This window comes from Crocuta crocuta, unplaced genomic scaffold, assembly GCF_008692635.1.
Source record: "Crocuta crocuta isolate KB4526 unplaced genomic scaffold, BGI_CrCroc_1.0 scaffold179, whole genome shotgun sequence".
NCBI lineage: Eukaryota > Metazoa > Chordata > Mammalia > Carnivora > Hyaenidae > Crocuta > Crocuta crocuta.
Window position 1 is genome coordinate 5,138,563 of NW_027551568.1, and position 10,715 is coordinate 5,149,277.

At 54.3% G+C, this 10,715-nt stretch overlaps 1 protein-coding gene across 1 annotated transcript in view; it reads left to right on the forward strand.

Moving 5' to 3' along the window:
• The window catches only part of EVC2 (EvC ciliary complex subunit 2), a 135,925-nt gene extending 126,386 nt beyond the window's left edge, over positions 1–9,539 (forward strand). Inside the window, exons 20-23 of the mRNA XM_077750384.1 lie at positions 285–372; positions 2,862–3,058; positions 6,558–6,659; positions 8,810–9,539. Coding sequence (XP_077606510.1) covers positions 285–372; positions 2,862–3,058; positions 6,558–6,659; positions 8,810–9,080 — 658 coding nt within the window. The 3' untranslated portion in view covers positions 9,081–9,539. The remainder of the gene's footprint in view (positions 1–284; positions 373–2,861; positions 3,059–6,557; positions 6,660–8,809) is intronic.
• Positions 9,540–10,715: the final 1,176 nt, after the last annotated feature.

A 10,715-nucleotide genomic window follows, 5' to 3' on the forward strand; every position in this document is an offset into this window, starting at 1 on the left:
ATAGCTATCCTTTAAAAATGTAGATTCATGATTTTTTTTAACGTTTCTTTACTTTTGAGAGGGAGGCAGAGAGAAAGAGTGTGCAAAAGCAGGGGGAGGGGCAGAGAGAGGGAGACACAGAATCCCAAGCAGGCTCCAGGCTCTGAGCTGTCAGAGCCCGACGCGGGGCTCGAACCCACAAACTGGGAGATCATAACCTGAGCCGAAGTCGGACGCTCAACAGACTGAGGCCCCCAGGCGCCCCTTGTGGTCGTTACTGAAATGACTAGATGTCTGCATTCCAGCTGGAGGGAGGAGCGAGACCACAGCGCCGTGCTCGAAGATTTGCTGGAGAATGTGGAGTTCGACACCTTCACCGCCCTCTACAGCCAGGTGAGGACCCGTGTTCTGGGCCAGCCCTTGTCAGCACGTCATGTCACCTGTTCCCCCCCAGGGCTCACGTCCTCACCTGTAGCACGGGGGGCGGGGGGGACATGGAGCCCGGGGAACTGTTGAACGGATTTATGACAGGCGCCTGGCCCCGGGCCAGCAGGCAGAGGACGTCCCATCGGGCACGGTGGTCGCAGCAGCAGCAAGAGTAGCGACCGCCCCGATCAGCTGCTTTTCTGAGACTGAATGTGCACCCAGACATTCTGTTCCCATTCTCGGTCTGGCACGAGTGTGACATGCACAGAGTAGGCGCCACCAGGAGCAGAGCTGGCCAGGAAATCAGGTTTACTCCCTTTAAATGCTCTCGTCTTTCCATTGCATGCTGCTTCACATTCCCTTGAGAGCAAGCTGCATCCTCATTGCTTCACGGATCAGATGGGAAGGGGATGCCGCTTGAGAAATGAGCAGCACTAACCCAGCGAGGCGGAAGCTTCCCTGTGCTGTGGGAGGGCCCGGGACCCCCTCTGCGTCCCTCGCTGAACCCTGTCCTTACCCCCTGGTGGCTACAACAAGACCGCAGCCATCTGTAGACGAGGTGGAATTTTTTCTTTGTCACGCAAGGCATGACTTAGAGTCCACTTAACTTCAAAAACCCTGACATCCTCTGAAGAGGCTTCGTTCATGAATAAATATTTGCTGTGCTCCTAATAAGCATCAGGGACTGTCTTGGACACTGGGATTTCAGCAGTAAACATGACAGATAAAGGCCATGCTCTCGGGAGCTGATATTCTAGTGGGGAAAGCAGGGAATAAACAAAATAAATGCATAAACTGAATAGTACTTTATGTGCATTATGATCTCATTTTTATATTTTGTCCACCCACCCACCCATCCCCCCATCCACCCATCCATCCATCCATCCATCCATTCATCCATCCACCCGTCCATCTCTCCATCCACCCACCCATCCATCCATCCATCCACCTGTCCATCCATCCATCCCTCCCATCCATCCATGCCCCCATCCTTCTATCCCCCACCCATCCCCCATCCATCCATCCACCTCTCTGTCCACCCATCCATCCATCCATCCATCCATCCACCCACGCTGGGTGATGCGACGGAAGCAGAGGTTGGAAGGATACACTTTAAAGATGCAGGAAGGCCGTGAGCCAAGGCAGGCAGGCAGCAGCGAGAACCTGGAAGAGACAGGAAGACGTGTGTCCCCCCCACCCCAGAGCCCGAGCAGGGGGTACCCCGTTGACATCCTGACTGTAGCCCAGTGGAAATGACCTCAGACTTTCGTCCCCTGGGCTGCAGTGTTGTTTGGAGCCGCTGTTTGTGGCTCCCCAGTGCGAGGACAGGTCTACACGCTCTGGCTCATTTTGTGCTCACAGAATCCTCTGCTATAGGTGTTCTGTCACCCGCTTTACAAATAAGAAGCTGAGGACAGAGAGAAATAAAGGCACTGCCCCAGGACACAGCATCCTGTCTGCAGTGAGGCAGGAAGTGGGTCTGCCAGAGTGCGGAACCCATTCTCTGTCTCTCTCTCTCTCTCTGCCTCTCTCTCTCTCTGTCTCTCTCTCTCTCTCTTATTTTATTTTGAATCAATTTAGGGGCGCCTGGGTGGCTCAGTCAGTTAAGCATCCGCCTCTTGAGTTTGGCTCAGATCATGGTCTAGTGGTTCATGAGATCGAGCCCCAAGTCGGGATCTGTGCTGACAGCATGGAGCCTGCTTGGGATTCTCTTTCTCCCTTTCTCTTTCTCTCTCTCTGTCTCTCTCAGAATAAATAAACTTAAAAAAAAAAAAGATATGAAACAATTTTAGATTCCCAGGAAACTGCCAAGCTAGTATAGAGAGCTCCAGTACCCCACCCTGTTTCAGTTTCCCCCCATGGTTGCATCTTACAAAACTCCTACAATATCAAAACCAGGAGACTGACGTCGATTACAAAGTGTGTGTCTAGTTCTGTGTCATTTTGTCACGTGTAGATTCCTGTAGCCGGCACCACAATCAAGATACAGAACTATTCCCTCGGCACAAAGACCTGCCTCTCGCACCCCACTCCCCACTCCCCACCCCCAACCCCCAGCAACCACCGAGCTCTTCTTCATCTCTACGTTTTTTCAGTCCTGGAAGGAAAGATGCACGACCCCTTACAGGCCGTGACTGTGGAGACTGGCTATTCTCACCAGCATCCATCCAGGGGTGGCCGTGGCCTAAGTGGGGACCATTCCCGCTTGGCCCCGCCGCGGCCACGGAGCAGGAGTCGAGAGCATCTGGGAGGCTAGATGAAGCTTTTGGACGCGTCCCGGTGACCAAATAGATTCTTCTTGACAGCTCTGTGAATTTGGGAATGTGCTTTCAAGACCGAGCTGCTAAAATGTGTATCTCCCTGGGACAAAAAGTCCCAAGACCGTCATCCATTAACACGTGTTGTTCGTCACGGGCAGCGCGGTGAGGTCACCAGCTTCCTGTTAACCCCTCTAGGCGCTGAGACTGGCGTCGTACCTGTCCAGGCTGGCGATGGTGCCCGGGGGCACGCTGCGCCGGCTCCTGAGCGTGGCTCTGCCCGCGGCCTCGCCGGCCGAGCTGCTGGCCGCGCTGGACTCGGGCAGCCAGAAGCATCCAGACCACTCGGCGGAGAACGATGGTGGCGGGGAGCAGGCTGACCCGGGCAGGAGGAGGTGAGTGCCGTATCCAGGCTGCTTTTGGAAAACGGGGTGAGATTCCTTGAAGGGAACAAAGTGGAAGGAGGAGGCGGGCCCAGGACACACACACACACTTTCCTGGGTCGGCATTCATTGCTCACGGAGCAAAGGACATCCAGACTAGGGGCCGCGAATCCGTTTGAAGTCATGGTAGGCCTGAGTATTTCGTCCAGAGTTTTTTTTTCATCACCAGTTTATTGTTCCAGTGAAGTCTTAGGTGCTTCCCAGCCACAGATGTCATACACACACACATTAAAGCTCGAACAGTGCATGAAAGGAAAAAGAAGGAAAAGAAATATTGGCTGTTAACGTTTTCTTACAGTTCTTCCTCCAGAATGTGTTTCCTTGGGGGGGGTTATGAGTGTGCTGGGTGTGTGTGTGAGTGTGCAGAAACATGTAGGAGTATGTCTGCGTGGGCAGCAGCCCCAGTGTATGCCCCCTCCCCCCTCACAACCGTACCTGCGGGCAAGGGCGCCTAGTTCCTTCTCTTTCCTGTGCGGTAGAATCGTCTTTCTGTACAATCACGATCACACGGTGTAGACGCTATTCTCCGCTGTTTTATTAGTTTAAAACCCATACTTTTCAGTTACTGAAACACCTTCATAGGTGTTGTTAACCGTTCGCTGCCCTCCGGCTGGAAGTTTGGTTTGGACCCGTGTCTTCCTCAGTGACAGAAATGCTGCAGAGACACCTCCCTTGAGGATCAGGTGCCAGGTGTGAATTTGGGCATCACGGGCCCTTTGTAAGGCAAGGCGGCAAGCAGGGCTGTGGAGCGAGGGGGGTCTGGGGAGCACAGCAGCGCCACTGGAGAATCGAGTTTGAGGGGGACGCGGTGGCAGGAAGAGCCGCAGCCCCCCCGGAAGGAGTGTTGAACCCCGGGGGGGGAGGCCCTGGGGGTGAAGCCCGCCTCCTCCGCAGGGACCCACGAGTCCTCCGGAGTGGGGGCAGTGTCTTTGTAACCATCTCAACTCAAGAAGGTGAGACGCACAGCCAAGGGCGAAGAGTAGGGCTGGGAGAGACGCAGGGTGGGACTGTGGGGGCAGTAGCTGTGGGGTAGGGGTGCGAGTCCGCAGGGGCGGCAAGCCTCCCTCAGCGCTGGGTGTGGGCGTGGGCAGGGCTGCTGTGGGCGTGGTCACGGCTGAGTGTGGGTGTGACCTGGACCAGGTGGGTGTGGTCAGGGCTGAGTCGGTGTGGGCAGTGCTGGTGTGGGTGTGGTCAAGACCTGTGTTCCAGTATCAGGACTGAGTGGATGTGGTTGGGGCTGGGTGTGGGCGTGGCCAGAGCGGTGTGTGGGCGTGGTCAGGCCTGAGTGTGGGCCTGGTCAGGGCTGCTGTGGACGTGGTCAGGTCTGAGTGTGGGTGTGGGCAGTGCTGGGTGTGGATGTGGTCAAGACCCGTATTCCAGTGATTACCCCTGAGTGTGGATGTGGTTGGGGCTGGGTGTGGGCGTGGTCAGGCCTGAGTGTGGTCCTGGTCAGGGACTGGGTGTGGGTGTGGTCAGGGCTGCTGTGGGCGTGGTCAGGTCTGAGTGTGGGTGTGGGCAGGGCTGAATGGGTGTGGGCAGGGCTTGGTGTGGGCGTGGTCAGGACCTGTGTTCCAGTATCAAGACTGAGTGGATGTGGTTGGGGCTGGGTGTGGGCGTGGGCAGAGCTGGGTGTGGGCGTGGTCAGGACCTGTGTTCCAGTATCAAGACTGAGTGGATGTGGTTGGGGCTGGGTGTGGGCGTGGCCAGAGCTGGGTGTGGGCGTGGTCAGGCCTGAGTGTGGGCCTGGTCAGGGACTGGGTGTGGGTGCGGTCAGGGCTGCTGTGGGTGTGGTCAGGGCTGAGTGTGGGTGTGGTCAGGGCTGCTGTGGGCGTGGTCAGGCCTGAGTGTGGGTGTGGGCAGGGCTGAATAGGTGGGGGCAGTGCTGGGTGTGGATGTGGTCAAGACCCGTATTTCAGTGATTAGCCCTGAGTGTGGATGTGGTTGGGGCTGGGTGTGGGCGTGGTCAGGCCTGAGTGTGGTTCTGGTCAGGGACTAGGTGTGGGTGTGGTCAGGTCTGAGTGTGGCTGTGGGCAGGGCTGAATGGGTGTGGGCGGTGCTGGGTGTGGGCGTGGTCAGGACCTGTATTCCAGTGATTAGCCCTGAATGTGGATGTGGTTGGGGCTGGGTGTGGGCGTGGTCAGAGAGCTGCATGTCACAGGGCAGTTTGCATCAGTGCACAGACAGGGAGGGACAGGCAGATGGCAGGTATTGGAGGCAAACCTGAGCCATGAATGGCCACTCATGAGAACCTTGTCTAATGGGCTGCACCTTCAGCCAGTTCAGTTTGGGGAGGCTGGTGAGCAGAGACTGCTGATAGACAAGGCAAGAGAACTCAGAGTGAGTGGCTGTCACCGCGAGTGTGGAGCATGAGTGCCACTTCTTTGCCTGGCCTCATGGCCAATTGGACTGGCTCAATTCTGGAGCTCTAAGCCACTTATCTGAGGGCAAGGCAGTCCTCTTGTGTTCCAAGCACCTGGTGCTAGGTCACAAGTTCAGGGTCTTGGGTTTCAGGCAACAAAATCTGATTGACTAATCTCAGCAAGAAGGCTTGTGGGGGGTGGGGAAGCCTTTCAGAATCCAGGCAGAGCCGAATCCCTAGGTCCTGGGATGGGCAGCACCAGGAGAGTACAAAAGACCTGCTCTCTGGGGTGCTGCCCTCAGAAGACTGGTTTTCTCTGCCCAAGAGTTCGCTTCTGGGAGAGCCTGACTCCGCACAGGAGCGAGTCCATCTCCACCACCAGCCAGGCAGTGGGCACCGGCCGAAGCAGAGTGGAAGCCTGGCTGGAGCAGAGCACAGACAGGGCTCTCGGTTCCACAGTGTCCTTTAGGGAACTGACCTGAGCCCAAGGCCCTCGACCATCTCCCTCCTGTCCCTCACCTGTGTGACACTGCAGTGTCCCTTCTACAGCAGAGAATCAGTCCTCTGCCTGGCATTAGGGCTCCCCGGGCAGCCCTCCTTCAAAGCTTCCACTGGGCCATTGCAACCTTCTTAATATATTCATAAACCACTACTGAGCCCCTGGTGCATCCTCTGCTGTAGCACCTGTGGGTGTGGGAAAGAAAGGAAGACAGAGTCTTTCCGTGTGGAGCGTACACTCCAGGGGGGGCCAGTCCGTGCATCAGCACAGAGAAGGCATTCCTCTGTGTGCATGCTGTGGGGATACCAGACTCGGCTCAAGTGTCCCCACCTCTAGGGAGCCATCTCCTGCCCAACTGATGTCACCCATTACCCAGCTCTGACCCCTGAAATGAGAACCTCCTGGGAAGTCTTGACCAAAGAAAGTGCTTGATCAGCGTGCCTTGAGTGAGAAACAGAACCATGAAAATGAGTTCTTCCTGTCAGCCCAAGGTCACATTGAGGGATGGAGTGCCATCGTGCTTTTCAGGATTGTGGGTCACTGGAAGAGTCTGTTTTTCTAGATAACGTAAGACACTGCCTTCTTGCCTTCAGGAAGCACCAGGGCTGGTGGCAAGCCCTGGAAAGCAGACTACGGGGAGAGCTGATAAGCAGAGGATTGGAAAAGATGCTCTGGGCCCGCGAGAGGAAAGAGAGGTAACGCTGAGCTCCTGCTCGGGGGGGGCACGGCAGGGGGTCCACCTGGTCCTTGTGAGCAGGATGGGGAGGCGAGGGGGCCCAGAGTCACCCAGGGAAGGGTGACTCCAAGCATACCCTCATTCCTTCCCCAAAGACTGCAATCTTTACTCAGTGGACTTATTTTAGGAGCTGAAAATAAGCCTTTAGCTGTCAGTGGGAGAATGTTCTCCTACACTTATTAGCACTTTAGCGACCGGACTTATTTTAACCAGTGGCTGTTTGCAGATGAGATGTCATTAGAGGGAGAATCAGTCTTTATTGCTATTTGGACTTTATGGTTTACAAAGCCCTCTGCGGTCTTACTGCACAGAGCCTCCCAGCCTTCTAGAAAGTGGGGGTGATATCCCTGGAGCTCCAGAAGGTCAGAGGGACAGGTGCCAAGCCTGCCGCAGGAAACGGTGGCCGTGGGATTTGGGACCATCTGGCTCACCCCTGGGCTACCAGGCCCGGGATTTCCAGACCTTCAAGCGCCTTTCTCTTTTAGCTGTGGTTTCTGCACCCCTGGATGTCAGAGGAGAATTAGGGGTGGGTGGTTTTAGGTTGCTATGAATAGTTAGCCGAGTACATTCGGTGTTTCCTCCTAAAAAACCTTTGGGGAAAGAGTGACATCAGGTGGATTCATAACAGACTAGAAAGTGATGATGTGTGCAATGTGTTCCGTGCAAACAGTAGATGTCCAGGGGAAGCGTGTGTCCTGAGTTCTGCCCCTTCCATAACTTCTCAGCTGAGGTAAAGGGGCCGAGGCCAAGCTTGTGAATCATCTGTGATAAAAATCCTGGAGCCATTGATAATAGTTTGGATGTCAGAATTTAGTCCCAAAGAACTTAGATCAAGATTTAGAGCTCAAGCCAAGAAAGTCAAGTACAAGCTGTATAAACGTCAAGTGCCCCATGAAAGGAGCAGAAATCAGTTCCTCCAGATTAGGACGGGGAAGTGAAGGTACTCCCAGGCTGCACTGATAGCAGTGGGGGGAGTACAGATCAGGAGAAATACTGCCCCCACCCCCCTACCCACCCCAACTCTGGCTCACTCTGCTAGCCTTTGCCCTGCCCGGAGGCACTGGGGAGCCATGGAAGGAGGAGGAGAGATTGGATCACCCAGAGCTGGGTTGGAATCCTTGTTCAGATACATACCAGCTGCAAGGGCGGGAGGCAAGGGAGCCCCATCTGCCACGTCTGTCCCAGAAGGGCCGGCAAGCTTGTCAGTGACTTCCAGGAGGTGACCTCCGGTGGCGTGGCCTCATCATGGACCGCGTGGGCACAGAGAGAATCCTGGGGCGTTTAGGTGGTGCGGGGCCCTTGGAAGGAGTCCTGGCCATTATCAGAAGCATCCGGGGAGCCAGGGGCTGGACCACTCGTGGACAGGATTCCAGCCATCCTGTTGTGGGACATTCCCTCAAAGTGTAACTCTTCTGCTTCAGACACGGTTTGCCTGACTGCTAACTCTTGCTTTGCAATCAGATCTTACCAGCCTGCTTTTGGTATGAAGCTCACAGGCCCTGATGTCCTGGTAAATGTTGAATAATTGACTGGTGAGGAGAGAGCTAGGGGTGGGGTTGGAGGGGGGGAGGGTTCTGGTCTGTAGCATGTACCAGTTTCCATGCTATCCCTCCTCTGGCCAGGGCTGATGTCAGGCTCGCGACATGATAGCAGCAGACTCACAAAACTCCTCAAAGCTGAGAGTCATGAGTCAGAAAGGGTGGTCTGCACACATAATTTGCCGCGGGCTTCAGCTAATTTCAGGGGCAGTCTCGTGATCCCAGGGAAAATGTCTTCCATTAAAATGACACGTGATTGCGGGCACCTGGATGGCGCAGTTAGGTGACCAACTCTTGATTTCGGCCCAGGTCATGATCTCACGGTCTGTGCATTGGGCTCGTCACTGATAACACAGAGCCTGCTTGGGATTCTTTCACTCTCTCTCTGCCCCTACCCTGCCTGTGCACACGAATCTCTTCTCAAATAGATAAATACAACTTTTTAAATTAATTAATTAATTAAATGGTTCTGATTGAGGACCTGAGGGCCCAAGGCGGCGAGAGCTCCATCAGGACACTGAGGAGGCCGCTTACCCAAAACAACCCATCTGATCTTCTGTTCTTTCTCCAGCATATTGCAGAAGCCTTGTCCCCCTCTCAGAGAGAGGCTGGTATTACCTGGAAGAGGAGGCTGGCCACACCTGTCCCTGGAGTCCGTCGGAGAAGTGGCCGCTGTGCCCATCATGGGGGCTGAAACCATCGACTTATTGAACACAGGCGAGAAGCTCTTTATATTCAGAAATCCGAAAGAGCCAGAGATCTCGCTGCACGTTCCTCCCAGGAGAAAGAAGAAGAACTTCCTGAATGCCAAAAAGTCCATTTGGGCCTTGGGCATGGACTAAACCAAAGGAAAGCTCCCAGGAGTCTGAAGACAGATTTTTTCCTCCTACCCACCTGTGTGTGTGTGTGTGTGTGTGTGTGTGTGTGCATGCACATGCACACACGTGCATTTGTACATAGAAATTGCAAACGCAGAAGACACAGACACCCCCAATATCCACGACTTTTAAGGACTCGGTTCAGTCTGGCCTCTGTCCTCAGCATCACGAGGGACATGATGAGACATAGGACCGGCCTTGAACGCTTCGGTGCTACCTCTCTGGGGGTGCGGAGGAGACCCCAGCCCCCCGGGTTGTACCCCTGCCCCGCCTGGCTGCATATGGGCTGAGTGTCCAAGTGAGGCTCTCCATTTCCGCATTTTGTATTTGTTACATATTCTATTTTTATCAAGGGAACATTTGAAAATAAATTACCAAGAGCTCGTCTCAAAAATAAACTACACAGTGCTCTTCTTAGTGGAACTTGGTTTTGCTTTATGTAGGGACCATGTATTTTTAATTACCTCTTGCACGTTGTTATATTCAGCAGAGATTTGCCCCCTGTCATGCCAGTGCCCAAAGAACCTGGGGTAGATGGTCTCCAACTCGAACTAGAGTTATTTCCACCTTTTGCAAGTAAGGGAATCCAAAGGCTGAAGAGGGCAAGGTGATGTGTGCAGGCTCACAAAGTCAGTAAGTAGCAGAATCAGGGTACCTACGCTTTATGGCCCCCAATTCTCGCCCTTTTCCCTGGACCCGATCAGTGGGCACATTTGCCAACAGACAGACTGCCCACGGGTCCTTGTGTTTCACAGGGAGCTTCGATCTGCTCTCACCCCTCCCACCATCACAGTGTGGTCAAGCCGATGATGTCTTGTTGCGGTTGGACTGGCTCATTGCATGAGCTCTTCTAAGAGCCAAGGAAAGAATGCAATCACAGTGCATCTTTCCTGAAGGTAGGAAATGATCGAGAAGGGAACCCTGTCACCAGCCAGGGGAGAACAAGGGATCCCGATGAAGCGTTTGTTGCCTGAGAGTCACTTCCGCTTCTAGCTACTTCAGTCCACTTCTAGTCCTCACTAGTGCCCCAACAAGGTGGGCATCACTACTCCCGTGTTACAACCAAGGACGCTGAGACTCAGAGTTTCAGTAACTTGCCTCTGATCACGCCACCTCCATGGGAAGGATATGGTTTTGAAACCAGATCTCCTAACTTTCAAACCCTTATCTGCCACGAGACATTTTGTTGGTGACCAGAAGGCCACATCTTTGCAGTTTCCCACCAGCGTGCATGTAGCATGGTGAACAGGGACCTTTGCTGGGAGACAAAAATCTTCCATAATGAGCTGTCACGTGGCCACGTCACTGCATTACTGTGCACGAGCAGGGCGTTCGGATGTAGGCGAGAAGAGTTGTTGGGGCCAGCTTTCGCATCAGAAGGCCCAGTGAGCAGAGAAGGGGCAGAGAGCACTGATTCTCACACATGGGGTAGTGGAGTGGAAAGTTCATGGTCTTTGGTATAACATGGCTTGAGTTCGTCCTGCCCTGCCACTCATGAGCTGTGTGTCCCTGGGCAAGTTACCTGACCTTTCGGAGCCTCGTGTTCCTCACCAACAAAATGGTGATGAAAATCCCTTTGAAGATTAGATGGACTGGATC